The sequence below is a fragment of the Manis pentadactyla genome, chromosome 15 (assembly GCF_030020395.1).
Source record: "Manis pentadactyla isolate mManPen7 chromosome 15, mManPen7.hap1, whole genome shotgun sequence".
In the NCBI taxonomy this organism is placed as follows: Eukaryota; Metazoa; Chordata; class Mammalia; order Pholidota; family Manidae; genus Manis; species Manis pentadactyla.
Genome location: NC_080033.1, coordinates 4,491,904 through 4,516,575, shown reverse-complemented (window position 1 = coordinate 4,516,575; position 24,672 = coordinate 4,491,904). Strand labels below are relative to the sequence as shown.

The 24,672-nt window shown below is 42.8% G+C and overlaps 1 protein-coding gene across 2 annotated transcripts; it reads right to left on the bottom strand.

The window, feature by feature from the left end:
* Positions 1–3,500: 3,500 nt before the first annotated feature.
* On the bottom strand, positions 3,501–24,405 carry ZNF180 (zinc finger protein 180). 2 transcript variants are annotated; one of them, XM_036885710.2, is made up of 5 exons: positions 23,835–24,405; positions 21,072–21,161; positions 11,757–11,831; positions 8,430–8,556; positions 3,501–7,346 (listed from the first exon to the last, which is right to left on the bottom strand). In XM_036885710.2, the coding sequence occupies exons 2-5, from the start codon at positions 21,120–21,122 to the stop codon at positions 5,608–5,610; spliced, it is 1,992 nt and encodes a 663-aa protein (XP_036741605.2). In that variant the 5' UTR covers positions 21,123–21,161; positions 23,835–24,405; the 3' UTR covers positions 3,501–5,607. The 2 variants fall into 2 exon arrangements, with proteins under 2 accessions (XP_036741605.2, XP_036741606.2); XM_036885711.2 differs by lacking the exon at positions 23,835–24,405 and adding an exon at positions 22,310–22,869.
* Between the last annotated feature and the right edge of the window lie 267 nt (positions 24,406–24,672).

The window sequence follows — 24,672 nt, the reverse complement described above, 5'->3', positions numbered from 1 at the left end:
TGATATCCCCATACAATCAGCAGAAAACAGTAGTATCAGAGAAAACAGATAAATGACATTGAGACTTCATCAGAAATGAAATCTCCTTTGGCTTTCCCATAAATTTGGTTCTTTTTTAACCTAGTTCTCATTACTAAAATATCAGCATATTCACCTATGATTCCATCTACATATTATTATTAAGAAAAAAACACTAATTCAGGTAATGATATGTCCTTGAAGTTTTTCAAAAGTGAGGGAATTCAGAAACTTACACCCACAGAAAATTCCAGTGTACCACAAAATGTTCTGCAGGGTAGTATGGTCCTTGTCCTTTCAGAAAGTGAGTAATGGTGGAGGAAAATGTAGGCAAACTGAATATAGAACAAAAGGAAGAGCTTATGGTCAGAAGATTCACCAACATTCAGATCTGCAGTGGACCAAAAGCACAGATATCAACAATCCAGGCCTAAGCAAACACTGTCATAATAAACTAGTAGAACTCAGGCAAGAAAGAGGAACATTATTCAAGAGGAATACCCAAGTTGCCAGAACTTGACCCAATAGCTAAATTCCAGGAATACTCCTTAAAAAAGAAAGCAAATGATCATGACCGTCATGACCTCAGAATGAACACTGAATAGAAACAGAAGTTGAGGAGTCCAGACGGGAGATATAAGTAGCACAGAAAGGTTTATCAATTGCTAACCTATTTCCACTGAAATGCCATCCTCAGTAGATTACGAATCAATACTACATTGGCCATGAGACAGAAAATCCAAGTTTACAGCTCCAATATGAAGATCCACTTGGCAAATGCCAAAGCAGTATTTGAAAGTAACAATTTTTTTGATACTTCAGTCTGATATAGTGACACCTCAAATTAATTCAAGTAATGATTACATTACCCAAGGCAATAAAAACTGCCTGCCACCAACTTGTTTCTGGTTATATAAAGGCAGTTTTAGAAAGCTTTTGAGGATCTACTAGCAATAACCAGAGTTACTGAGTACTAGCTTGGTAATTCAACCTCGTTTTACGATCTCTTTAATGTCCAGCATTTGAACTTTTTACATGAGGTATTTCTCACATCACCGAGATCCCAGACTTGGGACCGGATGCAATGATATGAGGTTCCTATGTGGACAGAGTGAGCTTGTTTTTGGTTTTTAAGAGATAGCTGTATGATGTTAACTAAGAGGCTATATTTACATATTTAAATAAATGAAAGCGTACAAAGTGAAGAAAATATTGACATATGGGGTAGGCAGAAGGGTGGGCTATAATGGAAACCTTTTTATTTCCTTTGATACTACTTAGCAAACGAATAACTCTATGAGTGACAAATTACCCTTCTCATTAGTATGAGTGGAAGATAGAGCCCACCTGTCACCAGACTTTCTTGGAAACACCAAGCACGAGTGGCTCTGGCTTCCCAACCTTCTGCATGTCTCAGCTGCAGGCTCAGCCTAGGACCCATCAGACTTAGGCACTTGCCCCAGACTTGCAATCAGAAATCAATGAAGAGATATATTAAGAAACAATATACCTAGGAACCTTGGGAACATTAGGGAACTCTCAGGCATGACTCTGGCAATGGTTTCTGCCTGTAAAGCCCTGAACATGGTCTTACCGTTCCTTACCAATTCTTGGAGCCATTTAATATCCTTTCAGAGAACCTTATCTCAATCAACTGGCTAGAGTTGGCTCATGTCCTTTCCAACTAAGAACTCAGGCTGCTACAATTTGTAGCAATTGTGATATGCTATTTACTGATGTGACCTATCAAATCTTCTAAGGTGAAATTGAGTCCATGTGTAACCTCTGTCAACAAACTAGAAAAATACTGACTTTTCAAGATAAGCTCTAACAGCCTAGTAAGAGTAACTGGTCTTAGGAAGTATATTAAATAAAACATACAGAATGGATAATACTGATTGGTGGTGTGTTTTTTCATATACAACTACAACAGTAGTATATTATATATGGTAGTAATAGTACACAGCAGTATAACAGTATTATAACTCCTTTCAGGTTCCTGGACATGATTCTGACGTGGGGGGAAAAGAGGGGTCTTTCCACACACACAGACCAAGCAATTCTCAAACATCAGCAGGGTATCTGAGAACTCAGTTCTGATGCTATCTGCCCGAAGGCAGCACCAGATTCCCCAGGTTAAGGGCTCCATCCTATAAGACTGCCCTCCACCCGCCACTCCAGATGCCAATCACAAGCCCCAGGAAATTTCTGTGCTTCTGACCAACCTGCTACAGATTGGAGGTTCCAATGACCTCCCCCTTAGGTTCAATTGATTTCCTAGAGCAGCTCACAGAACTCAGGAAAACATATTTACCAGTTTAATAAAGGAAACAAATTAACAGCCAGACGAAGAGATACATAGGGCAAAGTCCCAATAAAGGAGCTTCTATCCTTGTGGAGCTTGGGACCTGGCTTGGTGGCATGTGGGAGCATTCTGGTTCCCCAAGCATGGAAGTTCTCCAATAGAGAAGGAGAATCCCCAGGATCCAAGAGTGATAGGCTCTTCTCACGGGTTTTGTGAGGGCTTTACTGCATAGTCATCATTGACCAAGTTATTGGCCATTGGTTGATTCAACCTCCAGCCCCCGCACTTGGGTGGGTTCCAAAAATCTCTCATTAACATGACAAGACACCCATTTCACCTTTAAGACTCTGCAGTGTCTTTAGGAACTGTGAAGACCAAATATACCTGGGAAGTACATAATTGGTCATTCATATGACCAAATATGTATTTCTTATAACATTATATTACACTGATTGAGTACAAAATCCTTAAGAAATTGCAAAATACAAAAGGTGTATCTGAAAACAGTATTAAAATGTCTGAGTTTCCCCCTCTCCTAGCTGAAATCTCTCTAAAACATCAATAAAAGTACATTTATTTTTGTCAAGACTAGGTGTAATATGAAACATCAAGCCACAAAATACTGTGGAAAGTGCAGAAGCAGGAAAAACTGAGCAAGAGGAAGGGAGCATAATGACAAAGTTAACACTGCTATACTGTATATTTTAAAGTTGCTAAGGAAGTAAATCCTAAGGGTTCTCATCACTAGGAAATAAATATTTTTTCTTTTTCTTTGTATCTATGAGATGATGGATGTTAACAGTGCTAATCATTTCACAATATATATAAATCATCATGAACCTTGAACTTATACAGAGCTGATTGTTAATTAGTCTCAATAAAGCTGAGAAAATGTAAAAAACATTGGTTATAGGAAAGTAGTTCTTAACATCTATGTAGTTAAAAAACATTTTGATCAACATTCATTTCTAATTTTACTAGAGTATGGTGAAACGTAGCCTATTAATTTTTCTATGGCAAAATCGAATTTTACTTTTATTAACTTTAACAGGCAAAAAATTTTATGCAAGAGACATGTTTATATATGCCATACACCATTTGAATGAAGTTGATTCCCCTTTTTAACCTTAAATTTTAGGTTCAAAAGTTAAATTACTTATTTTTGGGATGTTGTCAATTTTTTTTTTGGCTGACCATTTTTTAATAGAATACCTTTCCTACAAAGAGAAATTATTGAGCAAATGATATAAATTAACATTTTTATTTACTGAATCTATATTACTTCAAAACACTTGGCAACCATAAGTCACCCAGGAACCGATATAATATTTATGACTTAGTGCACCCAGATGACTCACATATTCCACCTGGCCAGAAACACACACACACACTCCAAAATAATTTCCTGCAGTTTCATATATTTACACATTTTAATGAAATACTTTCAACATTTAATAATGAGATTATTTTTGCAATAAATCACTCCCCAAGCTTGTAATCTTTAGAGTCCTCATAGCCCAGATGGCTTTATACTAATTTATGTAATCATGGCTCTGCCTTCAAAGTAAGATTCAATATGCCCAGGTAAAGCCATCCACTAGTACCCAGCACTGGTATTGGTTATACCTATAATTTAGGGGAAAAGAAGCCTATTCAGGTCCTGTAGCTATATTAGGGATTTTCATAATTTTATGTCCTCTCCAAAAGGCAATGCATGGAGAACCCCTGCTGTTCCACTATCTGAGCATCATAAACTAACTGAGGATCCTCTCAGGGTGGGGAGCCAGTCTTCCAGGCACCAACAGCTGTTGTCCCAGAACTTCACTCACTGCTATGTGTGCTGTATTCTCTGGCTTAATCTTCATAGAGATGGCTCCACTTGGGATCATCTCATGGGGATGGAATTTTATACTAAGGGTGACACCTATCAGATGTCACTTTAGGTTTCTTTCTTTCAGGAATTTACCTCTATTCTCTGGACTCTCAGTTCAACTTTCATCTTGTTTTTATTAACTCTCTGGGATCAGAGGTTTCAGATCCATGATAATCCATAGGATTAGAATTCATGACTTAGGGGCAAAGTCCAGAAAGATGTGAAACAAATCTAAAAAAAAAAAAAGAGTACGTACAAATCCTGCCTAAAATAATTATTAAAAGTTTGGTAATGGCACTTAGCTATCAGAGGACTCTCACATAAAAAAGAACATATCCCAGAGGAAAAAAAGACAATACTATATAAGGGGAGGGGGGAAACCCTAAAAATAGAGCTCCTTTGTATATGAAAAATGCCCCTTATACTGCCCATGCATTGTCAACACCTCACATAGAACCCTTTTTGTCCTAAATTTCCAATTCCTCCTTCATGAAAAAATATTTCCTATTCAGTGAGGAATATCCCTGGGAATCTAAGTCAAAAGGAATGACCCGTTCATACTACCACAAATGGAAATCTCAGAACCCTGAGGAATCTCTGCTATCTAGCCACCCAGCCTTTCCTAAATAGTCAAAGGAGATGGAAATATTGTGGGATTTCTTGGGACTAATTTTTGCTCATCATATAATTTATTATAACAGCATACATTTCAAAAAGAAAACCAGGTATAAACCTAAAAATCAATTAGATACACCCAGAATTCCTCTCAGTTCTGATCCATACATGAATACCTTATCATAGTGGTTCTAGAAGTGAATGTCCTACACTCTTGTCTTGCATTTTCTGCTTGATATCACAGCCATTTTCCTAGTTTTTATGAAATCTTCATATATAATAGAAAGTACTGTATGGAACAAATTATAGTAAGTAACTACTGGGGGAATAATGGTGTAGAACAATATGCTGAAATACCATTTTCCTGCCTAGGTTCTAGTAACTACAGCAATTTTTCAGTCTTCTTAACAAGCCTACCAGTATTAGCATTCTCATTTGCACTTTATTGGAAAAGAGGTCTACCTCACTGACAATCACTATACAAATCACCCATTTAATGGTAATTCTTTCAGCTTCAAGTCTGAGTGCTTTCTGCAAGGAAATGTGCCAATACTTATTACTTTTGTGGGAATGTATCATAAAGGCCAAGTCTGATTTCTTTTTTATATGGAATTAAGTGAAATGTGTGATTCATAGTTTTTTCTTCTCCAGAACATATTTCCAATTCACAATAACAAAGGGCTAATTGAAAGCTTGCCCACATATATTGCTTTCATGGTAGTTCTTTCCAATACATATAATCCCTTAAAAGAAAAAAAAAGTGGGGGGACTATACTCTGGATGAAATATTTCCAAACTAGCTACATTCATAAGGTTTCTCTTCAGTATGAGTTGCCTGGTGCCTAATAAGTTTAGAGCTATTAATGAAAGCTTTCCCACACTGATTACATGTAAAAGGTTTCTCTCCAGTATGAGTTCTTTGATGTACAATAAGTCGAGCACTCAAGCTGAATGTCTTTCCACATTGATTACATTCATAGGGCTTCTCTCCAGTATGAGTTCTCTGATGTTGAGTAAGACATGAACTCTGCCTGAAAGATTTACCACACTGATTGCACTCATAGGGCTTTTCTCCAGTATGAGTTCTCTGATGTACAACAAGAACATAACTCTGGCTGAAGGACTTCCCACATTGATTACATTCATAGGGCTTTTCTCCAGTATGGGTTCTCTGATGCATAACAAGGTGAGAACTGCGGTTGAAAGATTTTCCACACTCATTACATTCATAGGGTTTCTCTCCAGTATGAGTTCTTTGATGTGCAACAAGCTGAGAGCTCCAACTGAAGGATTTTCCACACTGATTACATTCAAAAGGTTTTTCTCCCGTGTGAGTTCTCTGATGGGCAACAAGTTTGTAACTTTGACTAAAGGACTTTCCACACTGATTGCATTCATAGGGTTTTTCTCCAGTATGAATTCTTTGATGTGCAATAAGCTTATAGCTCTGGATAAATGATTTCCCACATTGATTGCACTCATAGGGCTTCTCTCCAGTATGAGTTCTCTGATGTGCAATAAGTTTGTAGCTCTGCCTGAATGACTTTCCACATTGATCGCATTCATAAGGCTTCTCTCCAGTATGAGTTCTCTGGTGCACAACAAGAACATAGCTCTGGCTAAAGGATTTCCCACACTGATTGCATCTATAAGGTTTCTCTCCAGTATGAGTTCTCTGATGGGAAACAAGGTGCGAGCTCCGGCTGAAGGATTTTCCACATTCATTACATTCATAAGGTTTCTCACCTGTATGAGTTCTCTGATGTGCAACAAGATGAGAGCTCCAGCTGAAGGATTTCCCACACTGATTACATTCAAATGGTTTCTCTTCAGAATGATTTCTCATGTTTGGAGCAAGGGATGAACTTTGGGATGTTTCACATTTATATTGACTTTCTTCAACAGGGATTTTCTGTTGATCACTATGAGATAGTCTGTGGTTCAACACTTGCCCACATTCCTTAAAATCAAAAGATCTTCCTCTTGCATGTATTTTCTCCTGTATATTTAAGGGTGTACTATGGCTAAAAGATTGAATACTGTCACTGAATTCATAGGATTTGTCTTCTGTCTGAGTTCTTCTAAACTGAATAAGGTGAATACTCTGGGGGCAGTTTCCACATTCACTATTTTCACAGAGCTTTTCATCATCATTAATCATCCGATGAGTGTTTACAATAGAATTATCATGTAATTTTTTAACATGTGAGGCATGTTTATGAAAATGGTTTCTTATGGGGATCATCTGGGATGAAAGAAGACTAGAATTCAGACCACTCTTCTCAAGTTCATCATCTTTGCAGACTCTCTCATGAGTAATAGCTTTTCTGTGAGTAAATGCCAATTCCTTCAAAACTCTCTCCTGTTTTTCCTGTTGCTTCTCCAACTGCTCATTACAATCCTGAACTTCTTCACATGAAGATAAGCAAGGATCATCTCTTGTCAACTTTTCTACCTTCACTCTATGGGATGGTTCATCATTAAAAATGCTCTGTTTTGATATTGATTCTCTTCTTCCAAGTGCAGTTGCCAAGTCTGAAAAAAAGCAAAATAAAAAACATTCTAGCCAAAAAAATATTAAAGCTGGAATAGTGGGAAAAAAGCTGACAGGAAAATATGCAAAATATAGTGGATATATTTCTAGCTATGGACCTAGAACCTGGATTGAGAAAGCAAAAGGGTGGGACAAAGTAGTAAGTAGCAAACTACCACAGCACAATGGTATATCAGAGAAATGAAACTATTTTAATTTTAGTGTTGCTGAATAAAGACTTTAATGAGAAATATCTCCATATTCCAAAGATCACCTATGCAGAACCTACAGAATCTCTAAACAATTTTGCAATGCTTAGCCAAAAAAGAGAGGATCCCTTCTACCCACTGTAGTACTAGACATAAATTCACTGAAGTAGAGATTAGTGTTTATATTTCTAGGAATTTCTAAAGGCATGAAACTTGCTAGCAAGTCTATGTCAGTCAGACACGGGCTAACTATTTTGTGAACCAGAAAAAGAATGGAGGCACTGTTATCCTAGGTTCCCTAAATGCCTTAGGGACTAATATGTTCCCATGGATTCCTGTGCTTACAAGAGAACGGAGTTTAGCTCAGAAGCAGAAGCCTGAGTGGCTAACAGGTCAAGCAACAGACAGTACACCTGGAAAAAAGTGCTGATGCATACAGTCCACTAGAAGGGGAAGATGGAGAAATATATACTTATTAAATAATGACTTCTAAGAGTCTCTCACTGGGATATGTGTGTTGGGAAATTCTTTTTATACTTATCCTTTTACTCTAATTAGGAGATTGCATCTGGTTTGAAAAGCTGATAGGGAAAGATACAGGATTATGGGTGTTTGGGCTGGGACAAAAGAAAATCACTGCAAAATTTGGTCCTAGTCTTTGGCCTTTAGGGACTATGAAGATTGAATCGGTTCAAATGCAAAAAGCTATCTTTGTTATTGTAAACTCAAATTAAATCTTCCCTAGAGAATAAAAAGTACATTATGCAATCTATGTGTGGCCAAAATCATTCTGGCCTCTGAACTCCACAGCTCTTAATCAATGGAAATAAGGAATAATTTCAATACACAGACTTCATTAAAGGGGACAGTTCTTACCCCAAGAGACCAGGTCCCTGTGGTTATCCAGTACCATATCTCTATTCAGGGTCCTCTGAGCAAGGTTCAAGGTGCTCTCTTCCTCCTGAGTGAAGTCCATAGCCACAATTTTGAAGTTCACGCCTTCCTAAAATAGGACACACATTTCTGCTCAGCTAGGCATCATTTCTTTCCAGTATTCAGAGAGGAGGAAAAGTTTGACAGATGGAAGGAAGAATGAAAACCTGATGGCATGGAAGTTGTCCTGAGATTGTCAGTGTCCAAAGGATTCCAGTCAAGGTATACAGGCAGCTTCCAGGTGAGCCCTTCTGGCTTCTGGATATTGAACCTGTTTATACAACCCCAAGGCTGGAACCCCAAAGGGGAACACTGAATAATACCTAATATAAATTGTTCTCTCTCTCTAGTTCACCTTAAAGAAAACGCTTACTCTGATATTTGTACTGGTAAATACAAAATTCCCACTTAGGAATTACCTCTGAATTCCAAAGACACTAACAAAACAGGGTCAGCAAACTTCCTGCCAAAGGGCAGAGAGTAAATATTTTAGGCTCTGCAAGCCATAGAGTCTCTCTTGTAACTACTGAGGCCTGCTGCTGTAGCAAGAGACACAGAAGATAACAAATGGGTGTGGCTGTATTACAATAAAACTATCTATAAAAACAGGTGGTGGGCCAGATTTGGCCCACAGACTTAACTTATTGATGCCTGAGATAAAAGCTGAAATGTAGGCCTTAATAAGGCAGTATGTATAGGTGAAGAGCACTGGGTTTGGAAAAGAGATGTGGATTTTCTCATCTATTAAAAGCATATATCTCCACTTAAAAAATATTTATCAAATCTGACCATCTGTCTTATAATGGAGATTTTATTCCCTTTCTATTTCTTAGGCTTAATCATACCCAGCTCATTGGGTTGCTGAGTGCATTAATTGTGATGATATATGAAAAGCCACTAGCAGAGTTAACTGAACAAAAAACAAAGGCAAGCAATTATCATCAGATTATCAGGCTTGAGAGCCCTGAAAAATTAAGTGACAGCCAATGTAACCTTCATCCTGGGTTCTTAGTCTTCAAAAGGTAGTTCTATTTTGTCCACACTCAGAGCTGCACTATAGGGCCTTTAGGAGACATTCATTGTCATTACTGCCATGTAAAGGAGGTCTCTTGTATTGCCTTCTCTAAGCAGGAAAGGACCTGTTCCAAGACTACTGGGCAGGAACTTTGATCCAAACAAGTGCTGAGGGTGATGTGTCCTTACCCAGATGCAGCAAAAGTAGGGTAAGTTGAATGCCACTTGCCACTAAATGCTTCTTAAATTGACTAAGTGTTCCTAAGCTGTGGTTCATGAGTAGGACATGAGGTCCTTGAATCCCCATGTAACTCCATGTAAAATGCTGCTATGCCTGCATTTTTCTAAGTTTTCTAAGTTTCTAAGTTTTTTTGAGTCCCATAAATTTCACCAAAATCTCAAAGGTTTTCATGATTAGCCCTAAATGGGATTCAGAAATATCATTTGCAAACACCTGTGTTGAACACAGATTTATACATACTGCTTTGCAAACTCCAACCCATAATCCTTTTAATCAACACCCCCCTTTACTGTTTGATGTAAGTCGCTTTAATATCAAGTTTGTTCAAATGTTAAATATGTAATATTAGATTAGATTGGTACACCCTCCCAGCCCCTGCTATATCCTCTCAAAGTTCCATGGATTTCTATCATTAAGACTCACCACACTTATCACTTGCATAATGGTCATCTTTGTTACTAGGCTGCAATCCATGAGGGCAGGGGCAAGGGATTTTTAGTTTGCAACTGTCACTCCAGTGCTTAGCATAGTGTTTGTGTATAGTAGACAATAAATATGTATTTGGTAAATTATTTCACTAAGTCAGTAAGTAGTAGATAAGAGCTCTGTCCTACCAACCTCTTGAATACCATCACCCCCATCCACTGAAGATTTACAACACTGAGGATTTATTCTCTAATTCAATAACCTGTATTGTTTCATCTTGCATCATCTATAACATCAACTTGTAGTACTCTGATAATATAAAAATAACCGACTTTAAAGTAGCACTTACGGTGTGGTGTCAGGCAGTGTGCTAAGCATGTCACATAAATTACTCATTTAATTCCTTAAGAAATTAAATGTAAGAAAATACTATTAACAGCACCATTTTTCATATCAAGAGCTAGAAGATTAGAGAAATTAAAATATGCCTAAGGTTGGTGGCCAGGATTCAACCTCAAGTTCTACATCAGAGGCTGTGCTCTCAAGTCACCAATTCATAGGGCTAGCCCAACTCCCACACCCTAGAATTGCCCAGCACCCCACTCTTAGATATTCCAGACCTTGAAATCACTATAAAGTGCTCCACCTCTCAGATCACATGTACAGAACTGCCCACTTTGATTACATCAGGATGCTCTACTTTACTTGCTTAATCACTCCTTTTACTCTTATTCTTTGATGTTTGGGGCCATTACTCTATTGAAATTTCTATTACTATCTACCCACCTACAATCTTTTTTTTCTATTTAGTGTCCTCTTTATCTTTTCCATTTTTATTCAGTTTAGAGTCTCTGCATCATTCATTTTCATCTTTCTACTTGATCTCTTTCAAATATTACCTTGACTATGGGGCTTCCACTGAATGTATCTGCCTACAAAACTAAACAAATCTGAATGTTAATCTGTTACTTACAAAAAGTCAGCCACTAGGAAAGAAACCCAGATACGGTAACTATCTCAGAATGATCCTTTTGGACTGACCAGGAACCCTGTTATACCTGCTGGAGCAGCATGTCTCTCATAATCCAAAATTACTACTTCTCCCCTCTTGTCAAACATCTTTCTATTCCAATTCCCACCCTCATGACCAATGGGTAACTTCATCTAATTGTTCACAGAGAAAAATAATTCCCCCAACCTCATTCTTCTTATTTGAGTCCCTCTTCCTCTATGGAGCCAATTTATTCACATTTGTTCTAAATTAATTCCCCTGGTACTAATCAAGGACTCTGCTTTATAGTTTTATTTCCTCACTCTCTGGATTGTTAACTTCTTTTTCTCCAGTTACTTCTTCCTGCAACTATTTAAATAGAGTCAAATCTTCTCAGTCCTTTAAGGGGGGGGGGGGGGGATTTCCTTGCAGCTATCACTCTCTTCAATCTTTCATATTATAACCAAGTAAAAGTTTTCCACTCTTATCTCCATTTCCTCACTTTCTACTTATTGTTCAGCTCACTTCGGTTTGGCTTCTGTCACCAACCAGTCGTACACATTTCTCATTGTGAAAAAAGAGTCCTCATTCAGCTCACCTGGGATTTGATGGCCAGTGATCCAGCATCTTCTCTCTCAACCTTGACAATAATCTCTTGACGAAGGAGAGAGTCCTGAGAAGGAAAAACAGATAAGAAAAGGGAAAATAATCAAGAAATGAAGTCAGATCAAAACTCCCACTGTGAGTAAGCCAGAATTTGACACATGTTTAATCCCACCTGTTTTAACACATCCCAAACTTCTGCTCCCTCCCGTTGGTAAGCTCAAGCCAGCCATGCGGAGGGAGAGAGAAAAGCAGCAATGAGGCACAGCGGCATGAGGTCTTCGTGGATCTTCCAGGCCAGCCCAGCTACCAGCTTAATGCAGCTGAGGGACCCCAGACACTATAAGGAAGAAAAGAACCATCTAGCTGGGCTCTGCCAGAATTCCTGGGTTACAGAATTGCAAGCAAATAAAACAGAATACAGCATGACTGAAGACTCATGAAGGAAAGTATCAACAAATTAACTTCATGAAGTGTTTGGCAAAAAGCATGACCAGAGAAGGCACCATCTGTAAGAATCGATACTATTAAGATTTCTTCCAAATCAGTAAGAAAAAGGTAGCTTTAAGAGTGAAATGGGCAGAGGAATATGTAGTACAACTCAACCTAGAAGAAACAAAATACCCAGTGAATATACAAAAAGAGGCTCACCTCTTTAAACCAGATAATATCAAATCTCTATTTCTGTAACTACTTATCTCTCTATATTAAATTCACACTGACACCTCCAATTACAAATCAACAACACATTTTATTCTAGCCCTGCTGCTTTCCATATTTGTACCTTCTTTCTCTGCCTCTCACTACCCTTTATATTTACTTCTTTGCTCGGGCTCCCACATGTAACCAAACTTCCGACCAGTTGGACTGTTTCTTCAGCGTGTTGCTAACTACTGACTCCCACCTTGTGGCCCACCAGTCAAGTGTTTCATGTACTCTTTGTGAAAGTTTAAACAGATCCAACCTTCTTGGTGTACTAGTGTGGGCCTGCTATAGCAATAACTTTTTATGTTGAAATGGTTTAAGACTCATATGTAGTTGCAAAAATAAAACAAAGAGTTCCTGCATACCTTTCACCCAGCTTCCCCCAATAATAGCATCATATATAACCACAATACACAATTTCCTGTTAACACCAGGAAATTGATACTGGTACAGTATTTTAAACTCAGGTACAGACTTTATTCAGACACCATGGTTTCATAAACATTCTTTGCATTTACTTTTTAATGACTACATTTAAATACATCTATAATGTAATTATACAATAAGTCTACTTGTATTCCTTGGAAGTAATAGAAAGTATATATATATATATATATATATATATATATATATATATATATAGATGTATGTACAGGAAACCTCATTAAAGGGTTACATCATCATAGCACAAATGGGAGAGGAGATTAAACGTCCATTAGCAAGTGCCTGGTTAAATAAATTATGCTTCATCCAGATTACTGAAGACTATTCAGCAGCCAAGAGAAGAGAGAGATTTGCATGGCCTGATGCATATAAATAACAGAAAGATGTGTATAATATACTGCTGAGTGAAAAAATTAAGAACAGTGTAGTGTATAAAATAGGAGATTTTTATAGAATATAAACATACACAGGAAAGTCAGGAAGGCCCATGTCAAAAGCCTCAGAAGCAGTTATTTTTCCGAGGGCTAGTGTAACCAGGCCACCAAGGAGTTAAAAGACGGTCGCTAAGCTCCATATGGGCCACCAAGGAACAAGATAAAGACAACTGGATGGCTAGGGCAACATTGTCTGTTTTGCTACATAAGTTTAGAGATAAAAATGATCCAAAGACAAACCAAGGAAAGGAAATGAAAGTTACCAAAAGACCCTTAACTAACACTCCCTTTTAGATTTGCAAGAGTCACTGCAGCTCTAATAGCTTGTTAATAATTTTGCTTACATCTTGACAGATAAGACAAAATACTTGTCCTACTAAGAATTTGTAGGACCATCATGTTGGCAAGAGTCAGCTGACCGAGGCTGGGGAATTTCATGACCTTCCTCTGACCCTCACTGATGTCCTGATGTCCACAGTAATCTGTCACCTCCTTCTCCCGGCCTCCTTCCCCTTTCCCCTGCATTTCAAAGGGGCTTGAAATCAGTCGAGTTAAGATGGGCCCTTAGGGCAATAGTGCTCCCATCTTCCAACCTGCCATCTAGTTGAATAAAGCCCTCTTCCTCTACTCAACACTCTGTTTCTCAGTGTACTGGCTGAATCGGGTGGCAGGGAACTGAAGGCACGTGGTTACAGCAGAATCAGGAGCAGGTTCACTGTCTGTTTTAATAATGTATCCTTTTTTTAAATGACATGTAGTTCCCTTATTAAATAATCAGAAACCAGCAAAAAATGTTTCTCTCTTGAAAAATCCCTGAAAAAGGTAATTTCTTTGTAGCTCCCTGAAGTCTTTTTCTACAGAGTAACAACCTGTCAAATGACAGTCCATTCAAGTCTACTTTGCTCCTTCTTAGAACTTCAAAACACTGAAAAGCACTGCTGCTTCTTGATTACCACTCAATTACTTAAGAGTCTCTGAATACTATCCTAAAAGGAAACGATCTATTTTACTTTTCATAGGTGTGCCAATTTTCTCCCTGACCAGCCTGGGGAAAATTTCACGATTACACTGGGAAGGATGATTACAAATGGCTAGCATTAATGTGTCTAAAGCGGAAAAGAATTTCTCCAAACCTAAAACCACCTGCCTGTATTTGCTGGGCAGATACACACTGCATATTCCAAGAACTGGAGATGCCACAGGTAAGGAAGGCCCGAGGTGAAAGCTTAGCTGCCAAGTTGCCTGTGTTGCGGCCAAGCACAAATGCCAGGATGGTCAAACTGCCTTAAAATGGCTGCGCGGGCATTACAAAATAGCTCCAGATGCCAAAGAACAAAAGCAAACAAACCAACCAAACTCACAATTGTCCAGATAACGACTTTAAAACTACAGGTGGCCCAAGGTGACCACCAGTTTTGACCCCAAACTGCTACTGGACTCAGGCCTATCACAGAAACCTGGCTCCAGAGAGAAATCATGTTCCTTATGTGCGGCGGTGCCAAACTTAAGACAAATGCATCTCTTCTGGCTACAAAAGTAGTTGATGTTGAGTTCTAACAATTTAAGGGCCAGAAGTTAACTCATCCTATAATTTAAAAAATACCTGGGAAATGAGAAGTGTCTCAGGAAAGGAAATCTTAACAAACACTACATTGTATGTGAAATCATTACATACCCTTTTTTTTCTTAAACAGCTAAGATCAGTTAAGAATGTGCCAAGAACTTAAAAACTTCTGTTTCTAACTCTGCAGGTACTCAGTAGAAACAAACCTCCAAGCCATTCCTTATCTGCCACAACTGCTAAGACAATTTTACCAGGGAAAATGGGCACACCTCCTATCAAAACCGTTTTCAACACCTTTTGGGTTAAAAGTTTTCACAAGGAAAACAAAAGGGAGCTCAGTCCTGCTCATAGTCAACACAGCATCAAGTGGCCTTCCCTGCCCCAACCCAAGTCGACTCCACCCTGTACCCGGCTTTCATTCCTTCACATCACACATGCGCATATGCCTATGGTTTTGCACCCACTTTGGGAGGAGCTGGGCTCTGGTCTGCGGCCCACTGCAGATTCAGTGCGCTTCAGGCAGCGTGGACACAGGCGGGCACCTCACCCAGGCCCCCTCCACTTCTCTGCCACCAGGGCTCTGTGTCTGTCAGGCCCAAATGATGTCATTGTGCATTTGTGATCATGATGAAAATTAACTAGAGGGCATTCAGGTAGCCAGCCTCTGAGATGGCCCCTCTGTGATCCTCACCTCTCAGTATTCATACTTCTATGGGGTCCTTGCCCACATCATAGCAGGGTGGGTCCATGTGACCAAGAAATTACAGAGGAAGTGACGGTGTGTCACTTCTGAGCTCAGATGATAAAAGACACAGTGGCTTCCATCTTGACTCTAATTCAGCATGAGTGTGCGCTATCTCTCAGATCATCTGCTCCAGGAGGAACCAGCTGCTGTGTTGTGAGCAGCCCTGGGGAGCAGTCTCTGAGGTGTGGGACAGAGGCCTCTCACCAACAGCCACATGACTGAGCTTGCAAGTGGGTCCTCCTACCCAGCCAGGCCTTCCAGAGGCAGCAGCCCCCACCAACAACTTACTGCAACCTGGACAGACACCTGGGCCTCCAGAAACAACCGGACAAGCGGCTCCCAGATTCCTGACCCTCAGAATCCATGTGAGATAAATGTTGGTTGTTGTAAACTGCTAAGTTTTGGGGCGTTTGATCATAGATAATTAATAGAAGAAGGAAGATATTTTTGCTTTTCCTATGTTCTCTGGGAATATGTAAGATGTGCATTTCTGTCTCTGAGAACTAAGTCATCTTTCTCCCCAGGGCCTCACCCAGGGCCATATACTGGTTAAGCAGTCAATAAATATGAGATAAAAGTAAAAACTATAACAAACAGATTGTTAATTCAGTTGTACAACATAGAAGAAAACTGCAGAAGGACCATTAAGAGTCCCAGAAAACACTGAAGTCACTACCTTAGCGCAGAATAATGATGGTCACATCAAAATGGGTTTTACCTGTTGTTTTGATAAAAATGTGAATGTAAATTCATATTTGCATAAATCCCCCTAAAACTCTTGTGTGCAAGGCATCATATACAACAGTATTTACAGCAGTGCTATTTGTAACAGCAAAAAATTGAATACTATCCGTGATAAAATGAGTTATAAGAAATACATACTTGGTCATTCATGTGATCAAATATATATTTCCCAGGTATATTGGTCTTCATCCACAGTTCCTGAAAACACTTGACAGTCTTAAAGGTGAAATAGGTGTTTTGTCATGTTAATGAAACTTTTGGACCCCCACCCAAGGGCAGGGGCTGAAGGTTGAATCAGCTAATGGCCAATAATTTAGTCAATCATGATTATGCAATGAAGCCCCCACAAACACCCCGGAGGAAGAGCTCATCTCTCTCTCTCTGGTCTGCTGGGCCTGTGATGCTAGGTTGGATCCTCCTTCTTGGTCGGGGAGAGCTTCTATGCTTGCCCCAGACCGCCTCCACGTGCCACCCAGCCAGGCCCCAAGCCCGGCAAGGATAGAGCTCTTTTATTTGGGACCTTGCCCTGTCTCTCTTCACCTGGCTGTTAACTTGTATCCTTTATTAAAACTGGTAAACGTGTTTTCCTGAGTTCTGTGAGCCTACATATATAACTGAGCAAATTAACTGAACCTAAGGGGGAGGTCATGGGAACCTCCAATCTATAGCCGGGAGGTCAGAAGCACAGGGAACTGCCTGGGGCTTGCGACGGGCATCTGGAGTTGGGGGTGGAGGGCAGTCTTGTAGGACGGGGCCCTTCACTGGTGCCGTCTCTGGGCAGAGAGCATCAGAATTGAGTTGAGTTCTCCAACACCCTACTGGTGTTTATGAGAATTGCTTGGTATAAGTATGTGTGGGAAGACCCCCTCCCAGTATTTACACACACTCGAATCGGGGCCAGGTACCCAAATGAAGTTGACACTACTATTACTGCTATGTATATTGTTACTGTTATATGTATATGTAGGGAAGAAATACACCATTGTATTTGGTGTTGGGTGAGTGGGAACTGCACTATCTATTAACAGTAAACCCATCAAGCCTGTGGCATACTTAAGAAGTTGAAACCTGGGCACTTAAAGTGTCCATGTTGATACGGAATGTCACTGCTCCGAGGCCCTCACAGGGGACAGAGATAGGGAATATATGTGTGTATGTCTGCATAGACACATAATGTGTGTGTTCAGAGGCACCAATACATCTCTATGCATTTGTGTATGCACGCACACCAAGATCTCTATGTATGTAATCACACATACATCTCTGCATTTCTACATCTACGGAAAACCACAATCCACATCAAACCTCCAATTCCCACTGAACACCACAAAGTGCCTTCCTGTTCTTTCCCTATCTGATGGTGAGAACCCTGGCTTCCGTGACCCTTATGAGATCTACTTATCTGATCAATCCACCCTAAGTAACTAATCTCCCATTTCCATAGCCACTCCCTCTCCAGATGCTCCTCAGCCCACCTAGGCCCTGCAGCCCCACAAGCTGGCCTCTGCCAAGGGGCCTGCTCACCCTGCTTGGGCTCTGACTGCAAGCCAGGTGTCCTCCTCTCATGGACTCACTCTCGTGCCACTTGGACTTAGATGCTCGGGACATCCTGTTTGAACTCTGATACCCACCCTGGGCTGCTCTCGTGCGTGGATGCCCTCAATCTGCTCAGGCTGTAACACGCAACCCCAGGATGTGCCCTAACCCCAACACAGGTGCGCTGACTCGGATGCCCTATGCTCTGTGGGCCATCCCTGCACGGACACCCTCACTGCACTTGGGCTGCTCACACTGGGGTATCCCCTCTGTGGATGCCCTTTTCTCCTGCTCCAGCCCTGTCACCCCAAACCAGATCCCCCTCCCTGCATGAACACTTACCTTGCCTCACTTGGACTGAATCCCGATGCCACCTTCCTCAACCTGCCTGGTCACTGATGCCTCCCCCACAGATACCCTCCTCATCCTCATCAGGTTGTGACCCCCACGGCAGGGAGCCCACCCTCTACTGTAGATGTCCACCCAGTTCTGCCCCACCTAAATGGCTTTAGGATCAAATTGTTCGGGAAGGGGAGGTCGAAACTCTAATATATTTAAGAAATTAAATGTTTTCAAAGACTATTTGCTGTGGGAAAATGCTTTAAAATGTTAACTTCTTAACCTTAAAATGTGCTCTACAAAAATATGAAAAAGGAAAACAAAGGTACTTGAGATGTAACTTATACATCACCTTTGTTAACTAGTGTATTTATAACCTTCTAACTTATTTTCTACACACACAAACTTTTTAAAAAGGTGATCATTTCTAAATGTTATTTATGATGAGGAAATAATCCATAAAGTTCTCAGATCCCTCCCCCTCTCCAGGTTTGGTAGGAAGCCAAGGAGACACAGTTTCTGTTAAGGCTTCAAGAATACAGAGGAATTATCAGGGAAATACAAATTAAGACCACAATGAGATATCACCTCACACCAGTAAGGACGGCCAGCATCGAAAAGACTAAGAACAACAAATGCTGAGGAGGATGCGGAGAAAGGGGAACCCTCCTACACTGCTGGTGGGAATGTAAGCTAGTTCAACCATTGTGGAAAGCAGTATGGAGGTTCCTCAAAAAACTAAAAATAGAAATACCATTTGACCCGGGAATTCCACTCCCAGGAATTTACCCAAAGAAAACAACTCAGATTCAAAAAGACATATGCACCCCTATGTTTATCACAGCACTACTTACAATAGCCAAGATTTGGAAGCAACCTAAGTGTCCATCAGTAGATGAATGGATAAAGAAGAGGTGGTACATAAACACAATAGAATACTATTCAGCTGTAAGAAAGAAACAAATCCTACCATTTACAACAACATGGATGGAGCTGGAGGGTATTATGCTCAGTGAAATAAGTCAGAGAAAGAAAAATACCAAATGATTTCCCTCATTTGTGGAGTATAACAACAAAGCAAAACTGAAGGAACAAAATAGCAGACTCACAGACTCCAAGAAGGGACCAGTGGTTACCAAAGGGAAGGGGTGGGAAAGGGCGGGTGGGGAGGGAGGAAAAAGGGGATTATGGGGTATCATGATTAGTACATATGGTGTGGGGGGGTCCCGGGGCAGACAGTGTAGCTCAGAGAAGACAAATAGGGACTCTGTGGCCTCTTACTACACTGATGGACACTGACTACAATGGGGTGTGGAGAGGGAGTCAATAATAAAAGTGAATGTAATAACCACATTGTTTTTCTTGTGAAACCTTCATAAGAGGGTATATCAATGATACCTTAATAAAAAAGAAAAAGAAAAACCACCAGAAAATTTCTAAGGCTTAAGTACTGAAGGTTTCTTTAATTCCAGGAGTCTCAAAATGGCCACCTGTGAAAACTGAAAACTTTGTAACCCAGTAATACCACCTGTTAATCAAGCTGAAAGCTAAACAGTGGCACCCGGATTCCTGCTAAAGTTTAAGTGAGAATGTTTGCTCTTAATCCCCTTGGCGCCAGGATGTGTGTTGTCCCCCACCCTTTTCTTTACATCCCGTATCTTATGTTAATGAATGTATGTCTTTGAAGTTCTTCCTTTCTTGCCTGTTTCCTAGAGGTTATAAAACCTTTGTATGACTTAGGCCCTTTGGAAACATTTCTCCTACCTACCCATAGGAATTGTTTTCTGGGCTTAAGTCCTTAGTTTGGCTCAAATAAAACTCTGCCTTTATTTAAAAGAAAAAAAGAATACAGAGGAATCACAACGTGCTTAGGTGACTGAGATTAAAACAATGTAACAATGTATTCCCCCCACCCGCCACCAGGACTCAGTGGTATGAAACAGCTTGTTAATCATAGTCATGGAAGCCAGATTAGTTTATAATATGTATCTGGGTTACCTTTACAGAAATAGATTAAAACATAACTAGCATCCTGAATACACCTATAGTGACCTAAGAGCTCCTACTGCAACAGTTTCTGGGTGCTGACTCCCCCCGTTAGCTTTGTAGTAAATATATAAAAGGCAAGGCCCTGCTGGACTCCGGGCTCAGACCTTTGGAGATCATTCTCCTGTAAGCCCGCCAGTGTAAAATAAACCTCGGCCCTCCAAGACCTCCGAGTGCTGCTTGGTCCTTCCGTCAACAATCCAGTCCAGGTTTTCCGGTTTCTAAACCTCTGCCTTCCAAGACCTCTGAGCGCCACTTGGTTCTTCTGCCAGTGATTCAATCCAGGTTTTCCAGTTTTCTGGAGCATTTACTTAACATAGATCAAACATATCCTTTTTTGTTGGTAAATGTGCATTATCATGTCAATGGTTACAGTGTATTATTATTCCTTCTCATGGTCTTACCATAACCCATTTAACTCTCCTCTTGCATTGCACATTCTCAAATATTCTTTCCAATTGCTCATTTTCAAGCCAAGCTGTGAGGTGCTGGCCACAGGGAAATCGGGGCTTTTGATACAGGATGCCAAATTTCTCCCAGAAAGAGTTACCAACGTTAGAGGGTGAGGAAGTGCAGGGTGCCTCATAAAATGTATGGTGTATAGAATTCTGCCTGTCAGGAAGGCCCAAAAGCCCCCAAAACATTGCAGAGAATGCTGGGACAGCCTCCCAAGCTTCCCAAGCTTTGAGCTGTGGGACATCGGTGAGTGAAAGCTCTGGGTCTCCCAAAGAGAGGAAGGGAAGTTCCACTCACCTGTACACAGGCCTTCAGGGGCCCTGGGGGCTTCTCATCCTGCTCCTCCATGCTCCCCTCCAGGCACGGGCAGGGGCCTGAGGTCCTGAGCTGCAATGGAGAAATCCTGAGCAAAGACAGCATCCTCATGCAGGTCCCCATGGCGCCCCCTCCCTGGCTTCATCCCCACTCCCAGGATAGTGGACTCCTGCCTAGATTCCTGCCCAAAGAGCTGTGCCTGCACCTGATCCCTTAGTCCCTCTCCCAGGCCAACACTCTGCAGCTCCCACCTAGTTCCTCCACTATCGCGGGCCCTGGGACACTGACCTGTAAGCCCACCTCTTCTGCCCACCACCCAAATCTGCAGCATACATCAGTCCCTGCATACTTCACTGGGTCCTGGGATCTGCACAAACACTGGCACGTCAAGAACAACCTAGTGTGCAGCCCACCCGGCCTGAATCTACAGCCACAAACCAGCGCCTCTTCCTAGGGCAAGCAGCAGAGCTCCAGCACTGGTGACCCAGAATCACTGTCTGTGACACAGCCCCACCCATCCCAGGGCCCTACCCCTCTGACAACCTGTCACGATTGCCTAACACTTGCTGCTCAAATAGCCAAGCGTATTAGAGCTCAGTTTCACCCAGGACTGAGTCCCTCTACCATTCTGGGCTCCCCTGGACCCTACCAGAACAGTGCCAGCTTCCCACTCCAAAACCCTCGTGGGCCCTGAATGTGCAGCTCTTACCTGGTCTCTCCACCAACCCGCGTATCCCCAGGCCTGGATTGGCAACACAGGTGGCAAGGGCCTGGGGACCAGCACACACCAGGCCATCCCAGACCCAGAATGTGTGCCTCAGCTGTCTTTGTACCAACTAGATGTTTCTGGGTCTGAGACTAAAAAACCCACTGGCACTTCCTAGTCTACACACCCCACCCCAGCCCCATCTCTCCCTCTTAACCACCCCTTCTCCCCTCTCCCAGATTTGCATTCAAACAGTATAGTGTAGGTTCATAATGCAGCTGTGCCCTGGACCTGCCCCCAAACCGTTTCCTCCACAAACTTCCACAGGCCCCTGCTTGAGCCACACCTGCTCAGATTCCTGACCAAACATCTTCCTGAGCTCCCCCAGCACAGTGTCTACCACCCACCTCCAGCCTCTCGTTTCTCACCCAAACACCTGTGTGTGTGCACGAAGGGACCTGGCACAGCCTTAACCCTCTCCAACTCAGAATCTGCACCTGCTCCCTCCACCCACCTTGGCATCCTCAGGCAATGCCAGGGTCCTAGGACTGCTCAAGCCTCCCCATTCTGCCCAAATGCCAGCACAGGTGCAGGGTGCAGCTGCAGCAACCCCGGCCTCCCAAGACCAGAACCTGCAGCCGCAAACTGGGGTCCCCAGGCCTCTACTCCAGCAGTTACAGCACACAGGCCCAGCCACCTCATTTCCCTCCTCCTGCTGGCACCCCCACGCACACGCAGAGCAGACTCACACCCAGAGGCTGCATCCAGGACCTGGGCTCCCTGCCAGCCTGGGGGTAGTATGCAGTTCCAGCTCCTGAGGTGAGAAGGTGCATCTCCCACTCCCATTGACATCCCTATTCAGGATACCTCAAGTACCCTCAAGCCTGCACGAGGGTTCCATCGTCACCTACCCCACTGCCTGCTTGCCACCAGAACATCAGAAGACCCAAACATCAGCTAGAGCACAACCCCAGAATCAGCCCTGGGACTTGGGCCCTCACCAGCCTAAGGGTTCTCAAGCTCATGGGCAGTCCCACAGAACTGGGTCTTTTTGCTTCCTCCAGCCCAAATGTGAGTACCTGGGGCTACACAGGGTTCAGCCCCTTCCAGAACGCAGTCTTCAGCCCAGACTCTGTCCCTCTACCAACATGGGCATCCTCATTCCTCCAAACAGGGCAACCTGAGCAAAAGTCCCACCAGGAACCTGCCTCCTCCCCAAACAGCTGTCGATTTGATGGCAGCTGTTACTCTCTTCGTTTCTGTACCTCCAACCCGGCGTCTCCACTAAATTTGAATGCTCTAAGGCTCTGCACTGTCCTACAGGGGTCCCAGGATTACCAGTCCAAGTTCCTGCTTCCCATTCAGACACTCCCAGTATGTTCAGGGAGCACTCTGCCTAGAACCTGCCTCTAGGCTTTGGACCCTCCTTCAGCCTAGTAGTTTTTAGTCCATCAGCGATTCCCACCCAGGGTTTGCAGAAGTAGCACTGCCTCTCCTGGGGAAAGAATCTGCAACTACAACCTCGTCTCTCTACCACTCAGGGTGTCCTAGGCCGGCGAGAAGCGCAGTGTTTGCTCCAGGATCCTAGAGCCAGCTACCCAGGCTCTCGCCTCCCACCTGTGCTTCCTACTCAAAGCACCTGCTCAAGAGTATAGGGATAACGGCAAGGCCGCTCTCTTTCAGAACCAAAAGTTTCTATTGAGTACTCCATCAACGCTGTCTTCCGTCCTTAGGCTAAACAGGCCCCGCACTGGCGGGGCGCAAGCTGCGGTTCTCCTCCACATGCGTGTCTACGTCCTGTCTTCTATCGACCTAGGTATTCTCCGGACAGGCGCACCACCCGACCAAGCACCCGCGGACCCACGCAGTCCTGGAATTTGCAACTGCACTAGTATCTCCACCAACTTCGCCGACCCTAGGCTGAAGGACCACCGGCGCCAAGTCCCAGATTTCCCGTCTACACTCCCAAGCCCAGCCTCCCGACGGGACCCTGCGCATGCGCACACGGAGCACCCAGCGCTGCCCCGCCCCTCACCAACCTGGGCGTCCAGGGGCTCGCGGCCCAGGCCCGACTGTCCCCCCCTTCTCAGTGCCCGGCACGGCTCTGCGGCAGGACGAGCTCGGGTGAAGCAACCCTCTGCCCCGATTCTGCGCACCACACACTCGGATTAAGCTAGTTTGGCCCTCTCCCCTGGTCGGCATCCGCAAGGCCGCCCGGGCTAACCTCCCAGGGGCCAAGGTGAGCGGCGACAGCAGGCGTCCGCGCGCGGGACAATGGCTGCGCTTCTGGCCGAACCCGGAAGTGCATTTGGACTCGGCGAGCAAGAACTACAACTCCCAGAAGCCTCAGCGGCACGGGCCACAACGCGTTGGGTTTCAGCACCTCAGGGGAGGTGGGCGCGGAGCCGGGGCTGGATGGGAACTGGAAGTCAGGTTGGGGTACCAGCTGGGGCTGCGACTGTGCGTGTCCGAGTTTTTGCAGGACGCCGGCACGCAAAGCGGACTCGGAGGCCCGAAGCCAAGGCACCGATGTGTTGGGAGTGGTTGCCTTGGGAAAGGCTGGCCCTGGGACCCGCTGGACGCCCAGGAGCGGCGGTGAAAACTGAACGCTTCACGTGCACCAGCTCCTTTTTGGGCCAGAAGGCCAAAGATTGTTTTTACAAATCCTTTTATACATTCCATAGAGCTTCGGTAAAGCCCGTCAAGAATCTGATGTTTTTGTAATTAATAATAACAGTAAAATAGTAAGAATCCTTTGTTTTTAAAACAGAATTCTTTCACTTGCCTGAAAGACCTTAAGGATCTGTGTTTTCTCCCCTTTTCTCTTTGCCTGCATCGCATGACCCTTGTTCTGACTCAGCACCAGCCACACTTCCT

Excerpts from the sequence above, each read along its gene's own strand:
- ZNF180 (XM_036885710.2), bottom strand. The coding sequence starts at position 21,122 with ATGGAGGAGCAGGATGAGAAGCCCCCAGGGCCCCTGAAGGCCTGTGTA. Across the intron at positions 8,557-11,756 it reads CACTGGCCATCAAATCCCAG|GAAGGCGTGAACTTCAAAAT; the intron begins GTGAGCTGAATG and ends GTCCTATTTTAG. Across the intron at positions 7,347-8,429 it reads CAGGGACCTGGTCTCTTGGG|ACTTGGCAACTGCACTTGGA; the intron begins GTAAGAACTGTC and ends GCTTTTTTTCAG.